We start from the raw sequence: 22,727 nt of genomic DNA, 5'->3' as shown, positions 1-22,727 counted from the left end.
TTCATTTTTGAAAAAACAATGTATTTACATACCAATTTTCATAAATCATCTGTAATTTTTAGGTAAAAGTATGAATTACTTGTATGAAAGACCTTGTATTAAATTGTTTATCCTTAGCTATATACATTTAATATTTTATAAGTTTTGAACTACAAATTAACTGTGGTTTTGACGAAATTTGAACTTTAAATGCTTATAAAACATAACCATGATGCCTATGTACCTATCGTTAATATTTTAGCTATAATAAAAACTTCCGCATTACATTTTTAAGCTTTTTGACCGAATGAATAATTTTTTATTGACATTTATAGAAAAACAAATTTAAATTAATCAAATACAATCCAAATGAGGACGGTATAACCAAGCTGGTTACCAAACAATTTTAATAAATTTTAATTTTTTTCTCCAATTATTTTAGAAAGCAATGAGCATTTTCAATTTCGACCTCTTAAAAGTATCAACTAGATCCAATTCGCTTCCAAAAACATACATCCGGCATCGATGTTTATGATCAGAGCATTTTTTATACTATAAAAGTGGAAAAGTTACAAACATTTTAAAATACCTCAATTATAAACGTCTGAAATTATTAGACGGGGCAAAATAAAAATAAAAATGTAACTAATTTTCCATAGCCCCCCCCCCCCACCATTGAAAAATCCTGCGTACGCCAATGTACTTTATAAAAATGACACGAAAATGTTCTATATGTAATTGTAACATCATCAGAGTACCTACATTTCGTGTAACACAAGATCGGTTGGAAAGTTGGGGAGTATAGTTATACGTAAAATTTTAAAAATCGGTGATTGATTATGCCAGTCACATTTTTCTGAAGAGTCTATTAAAACAGGAGATATTATGGATACAAAATCTAATGGAACAGCAAAAGTAAGCAAAAATAAACATACCAGTAGTGTTGTATATAATTGAATATAATTATGTAATTAGCTTTACAAGAAGTTTTTTACTAAACAATATTTGATATTTCTTAGATGACAATTTAACAATATTCAACATAACATTTTTAGAAGTTTTTTTCTTTATTGTTCTTAAACAAAACATCGACTACAAAGTACATTATACTCTTTTTCAAATGAGAACGCACCGGGCGGCGGACGAAAACCGGTCGAAACGCGCGCATGGCCTCCCCACTCCCGACAGTTTCAGCTGTCGTAGGTGGTGCCACCTTGTATAATAATAATTATAATAATAATTTAACATTCTGTATGCCGGGCGGCGTCGAAAGTAGCCGATCATTGGCGACTAATCAGAAATTAATTACTAATTTTGTGGGAGGGGCTTGTGGTTCCGCCTCTGATAACGATGCGCGACCCGGTGCGTTCTCATTTGAAAAAGAGTATAGTTGTTGATGTTATTGGTAATAAATGAAATATAAATTTTTTCCAGTTTCTGTGTAAAATATGTATAATGGATAATTTAGGAAGTGGTAAAACTGGTAGCATTACCATTATTCCACTTTTTCTAATGCACATTTCTTCTAAAAACCACTATAGACAACAATGGTTTATTTTTTCCAATAATTGGTAAAAACCACGGTCTTAGAAGATATCTTCTAAGACCGTGGTAAAAACTGAACATGGGAAAATCTAGTTGTCAGAAAAATTTGAAGATTGGAAAAAGTTGATGTTGGAAAAATTAAAATGTGGAAAAAGTGGTACAGTCCCGGTCGTGCATGTTCCCTAGACACGGAAAGAATAATATAAAATAGATTACAATATTTTAGCGTTTGTTCCAAGTCTGGCGAACATTTTATCTCAATTTTATGCGCATTGTTATCGAGCCGACATGGCCGTTTATTTATTAATTTGTTAATATTTAAGATAATCTTAAATCGTGTTATGCATTATCTATGAATTTAAATATCGAATATGATTAATAATTAAATGTAACATTTTGAATTAATTAACAGTTTATGCCGTTTACCGTTTATATTTCACACTTTATAATTGTTATTACTTATTACTACTATATGTAATTACTTGTTACTTATTGGCTGTAGTACCATATTGTAACAGTACCTTGTAACTATTATTCGAATTTTAATTGTCAAAAATCCCAATAGTATCAATCTTTTAGTTATCGAATTTTTTTTTCTATATCTTAATAACTTATTATAAATCGACTATTAATTTTAAATAAATAAACTAAACCATTGAATATTAAACAATTTGTCTATTTATTAATCTTTTCACCATTGATATGTTTCGCTTTGATGGATTGTGACATATTTATTACTTTTTAAAGATAATTAATTATACTATGCATTAGAGTTTCATGCTATTTAGATTTTATTTTGAATGGACATGTTAAAAACGAGTATTGTAAGTAGATCATAAAATTTATATTATAAATTATAATCAATTCAATTAAAAAAATAAGTAACAATTGGAACATTGTCACGCTGCTTATGCAATAGTTTACACATTCTTTATAATTGTCTATACAGTGTTATTTCTGTAATTCGGCTATTTAAAATCTGATACATCGGTCAAGTAATCCAACTTTTTTAATGAGTGGGTAAACCTAGAGGTTCATTATGTTATTATTAAGTACACTACGTATACTTTAGTATACTAACAGCAATACTAAAAATATCACTTAGTACATAGGTACTTGTTATTAAATTATAATTATCAAATACCAATATTTACTCTGTAGACTTGATATAATATTATACTCTAACCCGGCGTTGTTAAACTAGTAACACATTGTGGAATAATTTCCTCATGGAAAATGTTGTCTGATATCATACCATCTAAACAGCTTACATGATGCACATCAGATTATAAATTTTTGGTAATTTTTTAACTACTTAATAGTTATGAGATGTAACTATATAAGATTAATGGAGGACAGGCCTACAACACTGTAGTTTGGCTGAATGGGCGATTGTTTTTTGCTGAGAAAGAAATCAGAGTTGATACAATTGAAGAAAATAATAATTACCTAGACTGAAGTAAACACATTTACTTTGTTAGTGGAAATCATAAACCTATAATGAAGGTTGACCTTTATAAGGTCTATGGTGGAAACACAAAGGACTACCCACACTCACAAATATTGAAATATGTAACAAACAAATCTTAAACATTTAAATCTTTGAAGCTGATAATAGTTTTAATGCTTGTATTAATGAGTTAATGAAAATTGGAATACACCATGATAATTTTAAGTAAATTAAGTGATTATGCTAAAAACACCTGACTAAAAAAAATGCCCATAGAAATTTATTACATTATTGTTATTTATAGGTAGTTGTAATAATTAAGTAACAAATTTTTTAAAATAGATATAACTTCCAATAACTTGGCAGTGATTGGATTCTACATATTATGTTGAATTCCCAAGTTTATACCGTATATTTATAAGAGTGAATAATAAATATTATACCTGTATTATTTTTATACTGTAATTTAATACTTACCGGATTTTAATTATTTTTAGGTATTATGTATCGTTTAGTTTAAATATATAATATACATTATATTATATTATATTATATTTTACCAATATTTAAAATGAAAAAAGTGGAAAATCAATATGTGCCATTGCATCGTTTTGAAATATTTTGCTATACAGTTATATGGGCTTCAGGCATAATTTGTGCTGTTTATAATTTATTAGATGTCAGCTCCAGTAAGAACTTTATGGCACATATTTAAACTTATGATTTTTCATATGCCTGCATAAACATATATATTTTAATTTTTTAGGTTTAAATAATTCAGAGATACCCGACTTAGTACCTGGATGGTCTTGGCTTGGTCGAAGAAAAGATACTTGTCCAGAATGGAAAATATGGACTACATTCCTTATATTCTCATTAGGTCCATGGGTTATTTTACATTCATCAATTCTACTAGTAACACAATATTATTTTTCAAAGGTATTTTATTCATAATAATTTATAAAATCTTACAAATATTGATGAATTATAAATATTAATAATTTTGTTCTTGTTTTATATAGATATCACCAATTCGTGATGTATGGTTTATTACTGTTACAAGTTTATGTATAGCTTATAATTTTGGATTATTATCAGTCTTCTTATTTTTTGGTCTGACTTTGATTTATTACTGTTTATTATTATTTGGTAATCAATTTTATATTTGGATTACAAGCATATTATTATTAGGAGTTTGGTCATACAATGATTCTTTATTTGTAAGTGAGGGAGTTAAAAATTGTAAATTATACTTTATATATATTAATAATTATTGTATGCTTTTAGACCATTTTCGACCCTAGTTCAGATGGAGAGATCGCATATTTATTACTTTTGACGTTATACTGGCATCAACTACGCTGTATAAGTTTTTCACTTGGCTCATTGGATAAAGCTAAAAGTAAAACTTTGCCAAATTGTCTACACTTTTTAGCATATTCATTTTACTTACCATGTTTTTTCTTTGGACCAATAATTATTTACAAAAAAATTAATGTAATTTAATTTATAAATTGATTATTTTGATTCCTTTAATATATTTCTTTTTTTTACAACAGGATGCAAATACAAATACTACCATGAAACCATTATGTAAACGTTTGACAAAACTCATAATAAATTTGATTAGATACTTTTTTTGGATGTTTTTTACTGAGTTCATACTACATTATGTTTATATTAATATGTTTTTACAAAATATTAAAGTATGTTTTATTTATCTAATCATAAAATTACATTTTTAGTCGTAATGATTTAATTATTTTTTTTTTTTTAGGTTTTTAAGCATTTTGGAATTACTGCACTTAGTGGGTTTGGTTTTGGAATGGGACAATTTTTTTTCATTAAGTACACATTCATTTATGGTACTGTAATTACAGTTGCAACATTTGATGAATACATTGAACCTCCAAAGCCACCAAAATGCATTTCACGGATTTATTTATATTCTGATATGTGGAGAAGTTTTGATCGAGGACTTTACAACTTCTTAAAAGAGTAAGTTGAATTATATTTATTTTATAAATTTAGTTATATATTATTATATATTATGTTTCGTATTATATAGGAGTTTTAACCTTATTTAAAATAAAACATCCACTTTATAATAGATATTATGAGTTTTAAGTCTTAAAAAAGCGGGTAAGTGGATGTAGCTCTGCTGTACAGTAGGTTACAAGTAGGTCAAAGTATAATGGATTTTATTAAACTTGAATTTAATGATATAATATCATTGTATACGATAAACAATTCTGAGCGATGACTGTTTGTCAGTCTGGATTTTTTATATTGTTATTATTTATCATAGCCTGTAAGTTGAATTAATATTATAATATTATTATTTTTTATAGGTTGCTATGGTGATAAACAAATCGTTAGAAATTAAAATCTCATTTTTAGAGATTTTTCGTAATTTGTCGGTAGTTTTTTCCTTGACATTAAATAACTATTGAGAAAATCGAAAAATGACCTCTTTAATGTACCATCTTGATCCAATTTACTTATTATACACCACTGTAAAAGAATATAATATTTACAGGGGCGCCTGCAGAGAGAGGCCAGTGGGTGCCACTGCACCCATTGGGATTTTTTAATGAACAAAAAAATCAGTGTATAATAATGTAAATATGTGACTACCTAGTACCTATGTATGTATAACATAAATTTAATATTGCACTCACTGAGCTGATTTTCTGCAGGCGCCCCTGAATATTTAAATTATTTATAAATATCTACAATAATGTACTCAATTACAGTTATATAATAGTTGTTATAGGCAGTATAAAAGACTATAACGAAGATAGAATAGTATTTTATTTTTTATATCAGTCAGATGTAACAAATTATAAGTTATCAAATTAATATTTTAATGTGGTTAATGTGTTAGACACTGCTCATGTGCATAGTGTATTGAACTATTAAAGCATAATTAATAATTATCATAATATACAGATATAATCTTAAATTTGAATGAAGAATACTCTAAACTATTTATATTCATAAATTATTGTATTTTAAATACACAATTGATACTTTTATTCATCAAATAAGTATACTTGTTCGAAAACAGAATTTAATTTTCCAATATATGTAGTAGGATAATTATAAATTAGTTCATTTTCTAGCATACTATTTTTAATATATCTATGCTTGTTTTGACGACATTCGTTGATAAACCAATCATAAAAATAGCGTGCTGAATATAATGCTGACCAACTATGAGGATCATTTCTTTCCCATTCATAAGCATTTTTTTCTGGATGGAATTGTAATCCCACAAATGGATAATTTTTAGCTTCTACTGTGGATATGAATGTCAAATTATTTTCATCTTTATTTACTGTAATGGGATTCCAAAAGTGATCTAACTTCATTGACGTAAAGTTCTCTTGTGTTACACAGTTACTGTAAAAAAAAAACAATACCAATTAATACCATTTTTTTTTATTAAAATACATAAAATGATTCAATAAATATGTTAATAAAATCATGTTTCTCATATTATTAAGTCTAGAAATATTTAATTTGTTTTACCAACTTCTCTGTAATTGTATGCACGAACATGATATTTTATAAATTGTATAAAATATTGAAACCAATTGCTAACGTATTACTATATTTGATAAAAGTTTACATATATATTAAAAATTTAATAATATTCATGTCTTGAAAATATTAAATTTAAACCCAACTTCCCTAAAATATGCTTATGTGACTATAATATAGACACTCCTGTTGTAATATTAAGTGATTATACTTATAAATGTATCTAATATTCTAATATTTATATAAAAGTAATTTTAGAATTAATTCATACACATAATGGTTTGCTGTGTCTGGTTCTGTAAGTAATATGTTTCGAATATCCTTTGGCATTGTTTGGAATAACATAGTTTGTCTTTATTTAGCTAATAACTATTATTATATACGTGTCTTGAAAATATTGCCTGTTTAAATGTCCATCCTAATCTAATATCTAAATTTTTTTTGTACATTCACTTATTTTAACTTATTGCAATTTATTATTCATAAAATACTTAAATAATTGAGCATACTTTGCTAGGAATGGCCCGAATGGGTACGCGAATACTTAGTATACATTAATGGTAAATTAAATTATACATAGCCTATACAATCTACAGGTTATTTATAGATATTGTATGGTTAAACATACTTATGATGATTTGCTGTGACTGGTTCTGTAAGTAATATGTTTCGAATATCCTTTGGCATTGTTTTGAATAACATACTTTTTTCTTCCATTGTTGGTATTAGATTTAGTGGTAAATTCACATTGTTAGAATTACAGCGCATCAGAGGATTTTTTCCACCAATGGATGCGATTAAAAGAAGTTCAAATCCTAGACAAATTCCAAGTATTGGAAATCGATCCCTGCCATCATTTATCTGAAAAATAAATTAATAGCCTAAGGTTTTTTGGAATTAATTGAAAAATTAAAAAGAATTCAAATTATTAGAAAATTATTGTTTATATTATCTATCTGAAAAAAACAGACAATATTCCGTCCATGAGCAACAAAAGATTTCAACCATGAACAAAATATGTATTTATCTATTGATCTCCTTAATTATATTTACATGTTTTGCAATGTGGAAAATTTCATTTGCGGATTGACTGATTCCAAAGCTCATATTCAACGCACATCCTCCTCCTGGGACTAAAATACCATTCACTTTTTTCACTACATCCCTATACCATATAATAGTTTTTAATTGTGTATGGTGTTTGAAATGTAATTTTACTGTAACATACGTGTAATATTCAGTAGTCCTGTTGGTGAAAACTGGTACCACTCGACCTCCAGAAGCTTCAATTGCCTTAACATAAGATGCAGCTATATACGAGTTATTAAATGGTACTACATTTTTAAAAGGAGACCAATAAATTTCTTGTGTTAATATTCCAATCACTGGACGTTCGTTACAATATGTTAATTTTGTTACAAAACTTAAAATTAAAGTGAGAAAAACTGGTAAATACATTTTTTTGTTAGTAACTACTCTATATACTAAATTAAAATACTAATTGTACAAATAAACGGCAAGTACAAAATTATTTCAAAACTTGTTCTATGTGTATTAATTTAAATGTTGTAGAAATGATGATAATTTATGATCTAGAGTCTAGACCAAAAACGCCTATTCATGATTTATTTACTGGCTATTTTATCTTACTTTTTACACCAAGTTACCAATTATAACAGTTTAATCAAACATATTATTAAAACCTTTCAATGTCAAATTAATTACTTGTAATTTAAAATTGTATTAATTTGAGCTGTGCATAGTCATAATTAATAATATGATTTATAGTAGGTACATAATACATATTATTCAGAGCCGTAATACATTTTAAAAGAAATTTTTTTTTTTTGATTGGATTGAGATATTATAAGGAATGTGCTAAAATAAAAAAAAATATTTATGTAGGTACCTTAATTAATTTTATACTTATCTGATGATCACTAATTCAATTTGATACATGCTTCAAGAAAATTCAAAGATTTGGTTTATAAAACAGTTCAGACTTTTCACTGTTCAGAGTAGTGAAACAGTTTTTGGTTGATATACTTAAAGAAAATTGTTAAACATTGATGTAAATTGATGTAAATGTTTTTAATCAACCATGTAGATATAAATAATTGGTATTATAAAAATATAAAAATATAATTTTTAAATCATCCACTGTTTATTATAGTAATAATAACATATTATTGTGTAAAATATTATTTATTATATTAAGTATATACTTATTTTAATAAAAATTATAATACTCTAAAGAAATTGAATAGTACATTATTTAAAATTATATCACTATTGTGAATTATGACATTTGGAATAAACAATCATATACTTTTATTCATTAAAAAAGTAAACTTGCTCAAAGACAGATTTCAATTTTCCCACGTATGTAGTAGGGTAATTATAAATTAATTCATTTTCCAGCGTACTTTTTTTGATATATCTATGATTATTTCGACGACATTCATTGACAAACCAATCATAAAAATAGCGTGCTGAATATATAGCTGACCAACTATGAGGGTCATCTTTTTCCCATTCATAGGCATTTTTTTCCGGATGAAATTGTAATCCCACAAATGGATAATTTTTTGCTTCTATTGTGGATATGAATGTCAAATTATATTTATCTCTATTTGTTGTTATAGGATTCCAAAATTTATCTAAGTTCATTGATGTAAAGTTTGCTTTCCTCATACATTTTCTGAAAAAAAAAATAATTACATAAATAAAAAGTGGGTAAGTGGATGTTACTCAGCTGTATAGTAGGTTACAATTGGGTCAATGTATAATTGATTGTATTAAATTTGAATACAATGATACCATATCATTGTATACGAAAAACGATTCTGAGTGGAAACAGTTTGTCAGTCTGGATATTTTATATTGTTATTAAATTTTATTATAGCCTGTAAGTTGAATTAATATTATGAATTACATAAAAATAACTAAAATTGTTATTATTTTTATTCGTTTCTACCTATGGTGATATACAAAGCGTTAGAAATTAAAATCCCATTTTTAGCTGTTTTTTGTAATTTGTCAGCGGTTTTTCCCGTGGCATTAAATAACTATTGAGAAAATCGAAAAATTACCTCTCTAAAATTCCATCTTGATCCAATTTACTAAAATTTAATGTACTATATTTTGTTGAAATCGAAATACTCCTTCTGGTAGAAATTTTGTATACAGGATAAAAAAGATTAAACATCATTGTAAAACCACTAGATCCTTTGCTCCGCTCAGAATTTAAATTATGTTAAATCAAATGTAGATTAAATAATATTCCTGTACAGTTATTTTAATAAAGTAGCTGTGAGATCTTTTTCAAATATGCCTGGGTACCCCATATCCTTTACATGTTCATACCTAACCAGTTAAAATTATAAATATTTGGAATATCTCTTTTATTGGCTTTTACACCTATACTCTTGAAATAATACTGATTTGTTTTATGATGAAAAATGGTCGGAGTATATACAAAAGATGTAAGGAAAAATGTACAAATATTATGCAATAAAATATAAACTTTTTGCACAAAATTGAAGAAACAGGCACTTTTTTCTAAAATTGACAAAATATGCAAATATCGCACTTTTTTGATTTTTAAACTCCTCTTTGTTTACAATGGCTTTCTATCTTGGTTTGCTATAAATAGAACACATAGAAAAATATTTTTCTCCTACAACTTCAGAGTCCTAATAATGAGTGATCTATTCTTACTTATACATTTATAACAGAAACTTTCCTATTATAATAATTAATTAATACATACAAATGATGGTTTGCTGTGACTGGTTTTGTAAGTAATATGTTTCGGATATCTTTAGGCATGTTTCTAAATAACACACTTTTTTCTTCCATCCCTGGTACTAGTGTCAAAGGTAAATTTAAATCTTGAGCATTACATTTTGAAAAAGGAAATTTCCCTTTAATAGATGCCATTAAAAGAAGTTCAAATCCTAAACAAATTCCGAGAATTGGAAAATGATCATTTACATTGTTTATCTGAAAAACAGACAAAATGTAGTCAATGGACAACAAAATATTTTGACTCTGAACAAATTTATTTATTTATCAATGTTTTTTTTCTTAATTTTGTTAAATATTATATTATATTTTACAAGTTTTGAAATCTGAAAAATTTCATTTGTCGATTGACCTATTCCAGAACTCATATTAAATGCACATCCTCCTCCAGGGACCAAAATGCCATTAACTTTTCTCACCACATCCCTATAACATTTTATATTTGTTAATTGTGTTACAGAAGAAATTATTATTACCTATATAGTTACACACATATAATATTTAGTAGTCCTGTTTGTGAAAACTGGTACAACTCGTCCTCCAGAAGCTTCAATTGATTTAACATAAGATGTAGCTATATACGACTTAATGAATGGTTTAAAGTTTCTAAAACTAGACCAATAAACTTCTTGTGTTAGTATTCCAATCACTGGTCTTTCATTACAAATGGTTACTTTCGTCACAAAACTTAAAATTAAAGTTAGAAAAACTGGTAAATACATATTTCGGTTAGTAACTAATTTATGGACTAAATTGAAATACTAATTGTACAAATCAACGGCAAGTTCAAAATTATTTCAAAACTCGTCTTATGTGTAGGTATTAGTTTAAATTTTGTAGAAATGTTGATAATTTATGATCTAGAGTCTGAACCAAGAACACTTTCTATTGATGATTTATTCACTGGCTGTTTTATCTAACTTTTAGACTAAATTCAAGTATTAATCACGAACACAAATTACCAGCACTTACCAAAGTAGAATAAACATTTTTTTTTTTGTACTTATATTAATTTTTTAAGCTTAACGATTATAACTTGTATATAACATTGAAGTATGTATTTGATTGGTTGAATAAACATATTTGTATGTGTATATAATCTTAGCTCACAATACCACACCAGGGTCTGTTATCTTCTATGAATTTTCTGACAGTCTCTCATGCGTAATAAGTATGTATATTATCTTTAATAGTGTTTGGAAAGTGTTTTTGAGTTACAAAGTTCAACAGCTAGGTATATTACTAATTAGATAAAACAATATTGTCTGACTCAAGAGCATAGAGTATCAACCTAACCTAACCCATATCGTTGCTACTTTTTTAATTACCCATTAAAATCAATTTAATACTCAGTAGTTTTAATCTGTAAGACATTTTTTTTTATTTTAAGATATTTAGAAAAAAAGTTACTAAACTCACTGGACAGTTTTATTTTAGTTAATTTTACTAAGTGAAACTTGCTCCATGCATCGGTTTTTAAATGATGAGTGTTTTTATGATCTCTGGATGACAACTGGAAACTTTTTTGATGTAATTACTAAAAATAATAAAACATTTACTTAAAAATGTGGTACTTGTTTATACATTTACAATGGAACACAAATATCCCTTTAAATTTACAATAAAACTATTTTATAAAAAAGTAGGATAGGTAGAATAAATTCTGTAAAATAAATATCAATTAATAAATATAAAATATATTAATATACAAGTAGATAAGATATTTATAATATTATATTATATTATTTATTATGTATGCAATTATAAAAATATAGAAAGAATCAATAAATATGTATACTATATTCTCTCGTGTTTATATTTAACTGTTATTTTCAGATACATTTATAGACCATCTGGATATCATAATGAAAATGTTAGAGTTGGTACCAAATTAACTAGATCATTAATGTGTTTTGCATTTATTTTCATTTGGCATGGATTATCATGGGAAGTTTTCTTATGGACTCTCTTCAACTTCATAGGTATCACAGTGGAAACCCTAGCAAGGATTTTTGGAAAATCTTCTTACTATTTCCACTATGTTAAAGTAATTAAAATCTTTCATTTTAAAGGTCTTAAGTATAAAACTAGTGGCCTCTAGTTTATGTAGTATTTTAAAATAGATTAGGCGGTGAATATTATCTCGATTTTACATGATTTTACTTATTTTTATTGATTCTATTATCAAATATCAATATTTGGATGTTGAATGTATATTGTAGTAAGTTTGTTGATGTACAGTGAAGAGTAAACAAGATTGAACATTTGGAAAAGGATCAATTATAACTATTTCTAGTTATAACTTAAATATATTTTAAAATAATATTATTTATTAGCAGTGGCGTATATAGTGGGTGGGCCTGGTGGGTTGCAGCCCCCCCCCCCCCTAGAAACTATTAAATATATAGTAGACAGTAGCCTCTAAGTAATAGATCACTTGCTAGTTTCTATCTACTATAGTCTATAGCCCACCCCAAAATGTATTTCTTTATACGCCACTGTTTATTAGTATATAAATCAGTCAATTGTCCATAACTATTGTGTATTATATGATTATAGTGCAATCTAAGTGACCTTAATGAAAGGCGGTTCTTAGCACTTATAACCAGTCCTTTAACAATGCTGTCGGCCATTTCAAACTTTTTCTTTTTTGGTGGTATTGACGCTGGTTTGAGTTATTTTGAAGCGATATTTTTACTTAGTGAGTAATTTTACCATCAACGATTTTACAATATTACATTGTTTAATTAAACATTATTTTTTTAGATACATGGATTGAAAACATCATTATTATCATAATATTTTATTCAATGTGTCAAATATCTATAGAATTCAACCATTATAAAAAATCAAAAAAACAATAAATCATATATATATATATAATATTATTATCTCTTAAATAAGGTACATATTTTATTCAATTAACACAAAATATTAAATTTAAAATAAATATCAATCGGTACAATTTATATACTAAATGTACTGTATTATAGTTCCTATATTTGATATTGTATTACTGTAAATGCAATGATTTAATAATTAATCTGTAGCCTACATATGTATAATCACAGTATAATAAACAAATTACCTATAAACATTAAGCATTAGAAATAAAAATCTAACTTATTAGAGTTATAAGTATTATAATTTTATTACTAAATAGTAAATACAATAATGATTAACATGTATCTTATTATATATACAGATTTAAATTTCAAATACGCTCGTAACAATTACGTATTAAAAAAAAATTGTTTAGTTATACTAACTTTATGAATGTATTTGTAATTTCCTGTAAGTATCTATCTACAAATTAATTGTATAGCTTTTTTATGAATTGAACCATTAAATACCTATGGTATAATATTTTAATAACCTTATTGTTATCATACCTACAAATGTATTTCAAAAACAAAAATTGTAAAGTATTAATAATAAATTATTTTAATGATGTGGGCTGCTATTTTATATTTTGTATCATATGTATTATTTCTTAGTGTATTATCCTCTCTGTTAAGTGCTATTAAGTTCATTTCAAACATTCAAACTCAAGTGTTTACATACATTTTGTAGAAGACTAAAAATATTTTTCTTATCTTTTTTTTCAAGAGAATATGAATGTGTAAAATGTAAATAACAAAAGTCTATATCATAATATATTATGTTATGTACATTGGTTTTACGGATTGAAGTAAATTGAGAAAAGAAGAAGTGCAGTGAATCATGCTGGAAGTTGTATTATTTTTTCAGTGTTGCGAGTTTGATAGAAAATGTTGTATTTTATTAAGCTAGTTGTAATCGCTTAAAAATATTCATCAGTGTTGTAGAATTAAAAAAAAATAATCAATATTTAAAATATAAATGAATGGGTAGGTATAGTGTGATTAAATTTAACAAACATTTAATAAACATTGCGAATTACTTATTTATTTTTGCATTTTCCTTGTTAATAGTTAGTTAGATACATGTCAGTTTGTATATTTAAGACTTTTAGACACTCATTTTTTCAGTAACAAAAATTACATCCAAAATAGCTTTACTCAAATCATATTTTGTAATATATAATATACAAATAATACGGTTTTTTTCTGCGTTAAGATATTTTGTAAATAATTGATTTAATAACAAATTCTTAAAGGTTACGTACCTAAAGAAGTTTTACACAAGAAGTGGTTGAAATTTGAAAGTCAATTATATTAATGACAAAATAATTGTGAACATCCTTCTCAAAATTACGCTGTGTTATCACTCGCAATTCAATATGAATCAACAAGTAGATTCTATTTAAGTACCTACCTACTTAAAGATCTAATTTTTATATATCCTAATATAGGTATTTAGATTCAGTTCAATATACATAAATAATAAAAACTAAAAGGAATATCATATTGTTAAACATATTTAGATAACTCGAGGTTTGAAATACGAAAACCACGATATTATTATAATTTATTATATTCAGAGCCACCCTGTTAAACGATCGATACCTAATATAATAATTGTATGCCTCATATAATTGTACAGTGACCATTCTTAAATCGCTCTAACTATAATTCTATACACTGATTATATGTACAGTTATTTGATTGATCAACTTTACTTAATAAGTAATATAATATTACAACTTATTCAAATAATATTACAACTCATTCTCTATTCAGTATCTCCTTGAATGACAATGTTGTATGTCTCCTCTGTGATAAGGTGGTGGCGGTGGTGGAGTTGGGGGAAACCCTCCTCTGTCTTGAGATCCTAATGATTGCCTGTCCACCTCAATAATATCCTCATTGTCTTTCTGGAGGGCCGCGAAACACATGTCTCTATTGGCGCAACAACTTTCCTGATGTCCAACATTGCAAGACGACGATATCACGCTAGAGTTATATTTTTTACGACGAAAAATCTAAAAGAAAAAAGGATTAAAATTAATATATATTATGAAAACAGCTCATCGTGTCATTGACATTCGTTACTTTGGTTTTGATAATGCTACGACTGATACGTCTAAACTTTCGGTTCAAAGCCCAGTATATGAACGGATTCCAAAAGCTATTGCTTAGTGCTATCCACGTGATTATGAAATCTACAGCCGGTGGCATCTATATTCACGGTAAATGCGCAATATCAAATTGGTTTATTTAACAATATTTATTTATTTTATATTTACCAAAAAAAAAAGTTTTTAAAATAGGTACGTACTTTTGTGCCTGTACACGCAGTGACGACTTCTTGAATTGTCCAAGGAGTTACGGCTACTATAAAACCTAATGCTACTGCTCCCATAGCCCTGGTAGTTCGAATGCTTTGTCTCAGTTCTTTCGATGCTAATCGATCAGATGCTTCATCGAGAGTGGTCTAAATTAAATTAATTTTCTCCAGCTAATTATTTAATGTCTATAGAATCTGCTGTGTAGATGTTATAAGCCTAACCTAAGGGAAGTCATGCTCAACTATATATAACATTGTTATCTATATTACGACGTGTGCCTTTAGTTAGTTTTTTTTAACGGGCCATATGACGTTTCATCGATGTAAGATGTAACTAATGAGTAATAGGTAACTATGAATACCTACATTTTTGTTTTAAATTTCTCTGTATTTAAATATCGTTAAAACGTCTTCCACCACTTCGAGTAATCAAAGACTGAATCGATTTTTAGACAAATAGACAATAGTGTTTAAACGTTTAAAATTGCATTCATAGAAATAAAGTCCAATCTAATTTTTAGTACCTACCAAGGATTTTTACTAAAAGTTGTTTACTACGACACAAATTAAATATACCTACCTAACCAGTAACCAGTATTATAGGTATCTGATATAGTTTATAATTTACACTTGAAACTTCAGGACCTATCCAATATTTCGAATCTGTTGGTTAACAACACCAAGGACGTAAAACAATAATTGTATGATATGACTTTCTAGTTTCGGACTAGGAAAAAGGGGTACGAGTTACAGTAATTTCAGAAGAAATCAGGTACCATATATGTACCAGCTACTACCTACTATGACAGACTATTTTACGATATTATTAAATATTGTCATATTGAACGTTTTTACTAAATATTTTACAAACTTAACTCGAGTTTGGTTTAAAATATGTATTATTATTATTTAACTTGATCACTATAAGCTGTCTAAAATGATTTGCCCTACATTTTTCGGTAAATATCACACGTCCTAACAACTGTTGACCCAACAACATCCTAACCAAAGGGCATCGCATTCGTGATCGGTGAAAACAACACCAAATATTATAATATTGTATCTGATCTTGTCATTTTGAACGTGAACATCGATTTTGTCGGAGTATAACTCGCACATATTTAAAACTCAATATTGGACATTAACTACTATATAATTAATTGCATTTATACAATATGCGTCTTTATAATATAATAAGTATATACCTTTCCAGCATTATTGGGCAACATCGGTTGCACTAGAACGGCGCATATGTTGATTTGCTGTCTGTGCCGGAGCCTGTCCACGTGCAATGCCGACCCGTAGAAATACATGAGTGCCATTGTCGTGGGGAAGTAAAACAGGCAGGCGGCCAATATTCGCAAACTCGGCCTTTGGTAAAATGGCTCGCACGCCATTAGCCCATTGCCGTTATAGAAATATCCACCTCGGCGGATCACAGCCGCGCCGAAAGCGGTTAACGAACCCACTAGAGTCAAACTCAACACCAACATGCAGCCCTGTAAGAACAAAAGTCGAACTATTTATTGGAAAACGGCAATAACCAATAATATAGTGTCGACATTTGAATGTTTCAATTGCATCATACGATGCACAATATTATATTCAATGCAAACGTACCAGCTGGCAGCGTATATAGTTAATAGGTAGGTACTTATAATTATTAATCAAACGCGATATGTAGGTAAGTACCTACTAAATATAATAACAATAGGTAGATTATTAATTATCCGCGGCGAAAACTGAAAACATTGAGTCGAAAATCACATTGAATCCTTATCGTTGTCCGTAACACGGAGGTGAAAAGATTATTTATTATTTGTTTTTTAGATTTTTTATTATAATAGTTACAATTATAAATGTGGTTATAAATGTCAATCTAAAGTCTAAACTATACTTAATCAAATAAAAAATAGAAATGTGTTCTCATGTGGGAGAATTCAAATATTTCGTGAAATCGTGAAAATCGTGAAATTTCAGAAAATAGGTGTTGCGATGACTGACGTTGACGTAGGTAGGTATTATTAGAAAATATATATTTGAAGTTTAGAGTGAAGAATAAAATATTTTCTTGTTACCACAAAATAGATTTATGACACAATTGTGTACCTATGTGAGTACGTAAAATGTAGATAGTACGTTTATTAGTTACTAGGTATACAAGTATACAACTGCGGTATAAGTACGCATCCTAGTGATCATTTATGAATATTACAATTTACGACGTAAAAGTAGGTACCTACCTACTATCTGTCTATATCTATCATAATGACATGGACGGCGGTTGAAAACCATAATAGAAGTTGCTCATACAATGTATTGCTTCATAAATCTATACAAGTCTCACGTCGCAAAGGATAACTTCCTTTTGTGGATTTTTCTCTCAAGTTCAACACACATGAAATAATATGGCTACTATAAACGGTTATTCTAATATTGTTCATTACCTACATAGTTTTAACCATATAGCTTTTTTGTCATGAAATTGCACAATACTTACTACCTCTTGGCGTAGATAGGTACCTACCTAATACCTATCAGCAATTCAGAACTCGATGTTGACTGGCCAGTTCTTAAACCTGACTAGTGATCAGAAAAAGATTGCATCTCTGAAGTCTAAAGTTCAATTTCCAATTTATAGAAGTACCATTTTCAAAAAAGTTGCGAAAAAATACAATTGCTCTCGTTTCAATCAGAATTTCTTGTACCTACTCAGCCGTAAAAGCGTTATAGAAAACAAAAATTAAAATAAATTATTTGGCTTATATTTAATTTCTCTTTTTCTACATTTTGTATAATTTATTTTAAAATCAACTATAGGAACAAAAAAGTAACAAAACTAGTAACAAAAAAAAAAAACACTTTGACTTTCATTTTTCGTTATACCTAGCCCAACCTTGGTAACTTAACTATACTACTTAACTATACCTAACCTATTTACATTGTGAAATTATTATTTTGACGTTTGAAATATAATATGTAAATAAGTTGTTGATGCAAATAACAAATGTAGCCAATATTGGTATATATTATATACCAATATTATTAATGTATGAATTAGTATTTTGTAATGTTTATATCGACTATGACTTTTGTGGTCTCGAGTCTGTATTCATCTGTTGTCTGAACTCTGCAGGTTAGATTAGGTAGGTACCTTAATATTGTCTATATTGTCTATTCTTTTATTTCTCAATAATAAAACCACGATAAAAGATTTAAAAATAATATTATTTTTTTTTTTGAACATAAAGTTTACCATTTATGAACTGTACAAATTCAATTAATTTGAATATACATTATTTATTTGATTACTTCTATAAAAAAAAAACCAAGGTGAAAAATATAATTTTTTTTTCGCAATTTATTTCCGGAACGTATTACGAGAGAGTTTACGTCATGTCAAAATTTGAATCAATCTAGTAATTATCTACTATACACATCCTTGTAAATTCCAGAGAAAACTAATATAAATTATAATAGATCTGGAAAATGGTGGTAAATATGAAGTTGTCTTCCAAATAACATTTAATTTAATAATCTTAAAGAAGATTAAATACGATTACTTTTCGAAAAATAATACTTACTAATAGTTACTGAAATTGACATTTAACATGATATAAATTATAATTATTATTATTTATACATAATATTATAATGGACACTTTTTATTTAAAATGTCTATATTATAACAATATATTTTGCATAACATACTTTTACTGATATTTTTCACAATAAGATTGATATAGTTTTAAACATTACTGGACGTTTTAGTTTGAATTGGGCCAACATTTCTTTCAAATTTGAGGTTGTCTAAGAGATTTTTATTGACCATTCACATTCACTGTGCATTGAATAAACAAAGAAAAATATTCATATCTAAAGGCAAGGAAATATTTGAAGTACTTATGGTAATGACGTAGAGTTGTATAATATATAGATAATTAATTAAAGGGAATGTTTGTGTTTTGTGTATGCTATCCACAGCCGAATTTATCGCACTTGTGGCTCTGAAATTTGGTATATATTATAAGTAATCCTATATTCAAGGGTATGCACCCAAAAGCCAAATTTTATATTTGGTCAAAACTATTAAATAATGAACGTTTTAAAAATATTTGTAGGTAGGTAGTTCAACATTTAACGGAGTTTAAGACACAGTCACGGCAAATCCACTGGAATTATTTAATTTGTCATGGCCCACGGGCAACGTCGTGAACGTGAAGAATCAGCTATAAATTATAATGAATAATTAATATAATATATAGCTATCTACTATATAAAATCAAAAGCCTGAATGGATGACACTTATGTAAATCCACAGTTTTTGACCGGTTTTTATAAAATTTTCGTCAATCGATTCAGCTAGGAAGATCCGTTGTGTCATAGTCTATAATTTTTATTACTTTTATTTTTATTCCGGCACATAAAATATGTTGAAAATATATAGTTGACTCGCAAAAAAACTATAATTTTTTATTTATCTATTGTTACCATTGGTTACAGAAAATAAAATAGTTATTATGATTGGATATAATTTTAGACCTGTATTTTATATTTGGCCAAACCAACTCAAATAACTGTGTTAAAAATCGGTGGAGTTTACATTTAACGAGTTTAGTGAGGGTTAAATCCATGGGCATTTAATCTGTCCAACGCCGTGCAGGAAATATTAAAAGTTTTTAATTTTTCACTCAGTATTTTTAACTGATTTTCAAATCATTTTTAAAACAAATCTTTGTAAAAAAAAAATGTATTACATATCCGACCACTTTTGTCGTTTATCCTCAACACGAGACTGAATAGTGAATTGAATTAGATGAAATGTTTGCTTTCTCATTTTGTTCAACGTGCATAATATACGCGTTACATTTATAATATTATATATGCACTGTAAAATATAATGACATAATATGCATAAGTAGATAGGTAGGTACCTACCTTTAATGGTCTAACAAAATATTGTAATTTATGTATTCTCATTAATTATTATAAAAACTATATTTTTGATTTAACTGTTATTTAAAATACTCGATCAGTACCTAGTCGTACATAAATTAACATTTATTTGTTTATTACATGCAGAGAACTTTACTGTTAGCCGTTAGGTATGCTAATAAAACGGAAAATTGACTTAATCTCGTTTCACAAAATAATATTATTATTGTTACACATTAATCATTATCTATTGACTTTTGGGGGGTTCTTGTTATTTCTACGAAGGCATTCTTAGGTAACCTAGGTAAATTTAATACAATCTATATACATTTTTTTTTAATTATATCTGTATTTCAGATTTCAAAAATATTTTGTGCCTTATTAATTAGGTAGGTATATTAATTAATAATTATAAAATTGTTAAAGAGGAATACATATTTTAATGGTGTATGCTTCATTAAATAACAAGGTAGGTACCTGCTTAGTAATTATTGCATATGTAGGTACCTATAGGTACTCTGTACATAATGTATATATTGCCTACCTATATATAATACTATTAATTATTATATTATAAAGAGGAGTTGTTAGTTGACGTTGTTAAGGGTAATATCTTTGGAACTGCTGAACCGATTTCAAAAATTCGTTCACCGATAGAAATCTACATTCTTTGTGAGTGTCATAGGCATAAATTTAGTTCTTTAAAATGAATAAATAATTAGTTATTATCAGTAATTAAAATTAATGTGTAAATTGTATACCCATATATGGCACGGCGACTGTTGGGTTTCAAGCTACCTGCAACCTGACTTTTTTCTTTTGTGTGTGTTTTATTGGTGTATAGATATGCATTTTTCCGAGAAATAAAATTCGACAATCTATATTATAAACGGGATAGTTGAATTGCACTTATTACCTAAAAAGAAATGGTCGAATGCACTTGGGTTCAAAAAATGTAATGGTTGAACTACACTCGACTAAAAAGCAGGTAATGGTCGAACTGCACTCGTTCAAAAAAAGGATTCACATTTAAGGTCACTATATTATGGACGTTCACGTTTATTATTATAATAATATTTGACGATTTAAAAAAAAGAATAAAAAAATTTATAAATATATTATCACTACAAAAATTATCAAAATTAGTTTAAAAAAAAAGTTACAATTATAATAATAATAATATTTGATGATTTAATATATTATGTATATTATATTATATTAACATAATGGGCAATATGGTATGTATAAAACAATAATTTTTAACTACGTCAATGATTAAAATCATTGTCAGTCCTAAGCCTGTAAGTGGGAAAGGAAATTATTGTTTTATAAAAGTTTAATCCCTTCAAATGCATGATATTTTTATTGTGATACATTTTTTGAGCCCAAGTGCAGCTCGACCACTGCCTGCTTTTTACTCGAGTGCATTTCGGTGATTACCTTTTTTAAACCCAAGTGCAGTTTGACGCCTTCAACTAGGTAAAACAAGTGCAATACGATCATATCCTATATAAATATAACATATACGTAGGTATAATGCATAGGCGTGCGCAGACTTTTTTCGCAGGGTATGCCGGTATTTTTAAACATATTTAGCTCAATACAAAAAATAACTCCCCAAAAACTCTTAAATCTTAATACGTACAAATCATTTGCCATATAATGCGAAAATAAATTAGCATGCATTTTATTTAGCTAATTTATTGGTTTTAGATATTTTAATTTGAAAAGTATGTACCAGTGGCGAATTCTCCAGACATGCTCAGTATGCACCGCATGCTTAACAACAAAAACGTAATTAACAAAAATACAAAAATAATTTTACCATCAATAATTTAATATTATGTACTGTGATTTCATTCCAATAAAGTAACAGTATAAAAACCTACAGACCATATTATATTTGATCATATTATAATAATATAATAATGAAAAAAATTGATAATCTAATCAATCGGAATTCTTTTTTTCGAAGTTGTAGGTAGTGTAAAAATAAGCAATAACCGCAAGGGCTTGAATGTTCTGGTGGCAAAACCCGCAATTCTCATGAAAATGGAGGATTTTGATTTCAATTATATTATCATGAGTTAGCAATCTGTTTTATTATTTCTTGGTACCTGTGATGATTATGAAAATATAATTATGAAATCAAATTAATATTTGACTCCCAATATTTTGTTGTAAGAAAATAATATAAAAAAAAGGTGGGTAAGTGGATTTCGCTCTGCTGTACAGTAGGTTACAAGTGGGTCACTGT

At 27.4% G+C, this 22,727-nt stretch overlaps 4 protein-coding genes across 4 annotated transcripts in view; 1 reads left to right on the top strand and 3 right to left on the bottom strand.

The window, feature by feature from the left end:
- The first annotated feature begins 3,492 nt into the window (after positions 1 to 3,492).
- LOC100571145 (protein-cysteine N-palmitoyltransferase Rasp) lies at positions 3,493 to 13,475 on the top strand. The gene is made up of 9 exons (XM_029486706.1): positions 3,493 to 3,663; positions 3,741 to 3,913; positions 3,997 to 4,194; positions 4,262 to 4,471; positions 4,534 to 4,680; positions 4,752 to 4,972; positions 12,164 to 12,374; positions 12,887 to 13,028; positions 13,094 to 13,475. Exons 1-9 carry the CDS (start codon positions 3,546 to 3,548, stop codon positions 13,189 to 13,191), a joined length of 1,518 nt encoding a protein of 505 aa, XP_029342566.1. The 5' UTR covers positions 3,493 to 3,545; the 3' UTR covers positions 13,192 to 13,475.
- On the bottom strand, positions 5,773 to 8,114 carry LOC100571243 (gamma-glutamyl hydrolase A-like). Its single transcript, NM_001293427.1, is given in 4 exon segments — positions 5,773 to 6,379; positions 7,149 to 7,381; positions 7,574 to 7,685; positions 7,749 to 8,114. Coding segments are annotated over 4 exon segments (945 nt in total). The 5' UTR covers positions 7,979 to 8,114; the 3' UTR covers positions 5,773 to 6,009.
- Positions 8,672 to 11,049, bottom strand: LOC100161199 (gamma-glutamyl hydrolase A). The gene is made up of 4 exons (XM_029486707.1): positions 10,820 to 11,049; positions 10,642 to 10,753; positions 10,293 to 10,525; positions 8,672 to 9,221 (listed from the first exon to the last, which is right to left on the bottom strand). Exons 1-4 carry the CDS (start codon positions 11,047 to 11,049, stop codon positions 8,852 to 8,854), a joined length of 945 nt encoding a protein of 314 aa, XP_029342567.1. The 3' UTR covers positions 8,672 to 8,851.
- Positions 13,476 to 13,725: 250 nt separating the features above from the next.
- Positions 13,726 to 22,727, bottom strand: part of LOC100168041 (trace amine-associated receptor 1) — a 69,227-nt gene continuing 60,225 nt past the window's right edge. The window contains exons 5-8 of the mRNA XM_001948739.5: positions 16,741 to 17,034; positions 15,527 to 15,682; positions 15,301 to 15,426; positions 13,726 to 15,230 (exon numbers count right to left, since the gene is read on the bottom strand). Of these exons, the coding sequence (XP_001948774.2) occupies positions 14,985 to 15,230; positions 15,301 to 15,426; positions 15,527 to 15,682; positions 16,741 to 17,034 (822 nt within the window). The 3' untranslated portion in view covers positions 13,726 to 14,984. The remainder of the gene's footprint in view (positions 15,231 to 15,300; positions 15,427 to 15,526; positions 15,683 to 16,740; positions 17,035 to 22,727) is intronic.

The sequence above is a fragment of the Acyrthosiphon pisum genome, chromosome A1 (genome assembly GCF_005508785.2).
Source record: "Acyrthosiphon pisum isolate AL4f chromosome A1, pea_aphid_22Mar2018_4r6ur, whole genome shotgun sequence".
Taxonomy (NCBI): domain Eukaryota; kingdom Metazoa; phylum Arthropoda; class Insecta; order Hemiptera; family Aphididae; genus Acyrthosiphon; species Acyrthosiphon pisum.
This window is presented reverse-complemented; position numbering and strand designations above follow the sequence as displayed.

What these genes read in the sequence shown, in the direction of transcription:
- LOC100571145 (XM_029486706.1), top strand. Translation starts at nt 3,546, where the DNA reads ATGAAAAAAGTGGAAAATCAATATGTGCCATTGCATCGTTTTGAAATA. An exon ending in CATACAATGATTCTTTATTT is followed by an intron (nt 4,195 to 4,261) that starts GTAAGTGAGGGA and finishes GTATGCTTTTAG; the next exon opens with ACCATTTTCGACCCTAGTTC. An exon ending in ACTATTTCCACTATGTTAAA is followed by an intron (nt 12,375 to 12,886) that starts GTAATTAAAATC and finishes ATATGATTATAG; the next exon opens with TGCAATCTAAGTGACCTTAA.
- LOC100161199 (XM_029486707.1), bottom strand. Translation starts at nt 11,049, where the DNA reads ATGTATTTACCAGTTTTTCTAACTTTAATTTTAAGTTTTGTGACGAAA. An exon ending in TTTTTCAGATTTCAAAACTT is followed by an intron (nt 10,526 to 10,641) that starts GTAAAATATAAT and finishes TCTGTTTTTCAG; the next exon opens with ATAAACAATGTAAATGATCA. An exon ending in GTCACAGCAAACCATCATTT is followed by an intron (nt 9,222 to 10,292) that starts GTATGTATTAAT and finishes TTTTTTTTTCAG; the next exon opens with AAAATGTATGAGGAAAGCAA.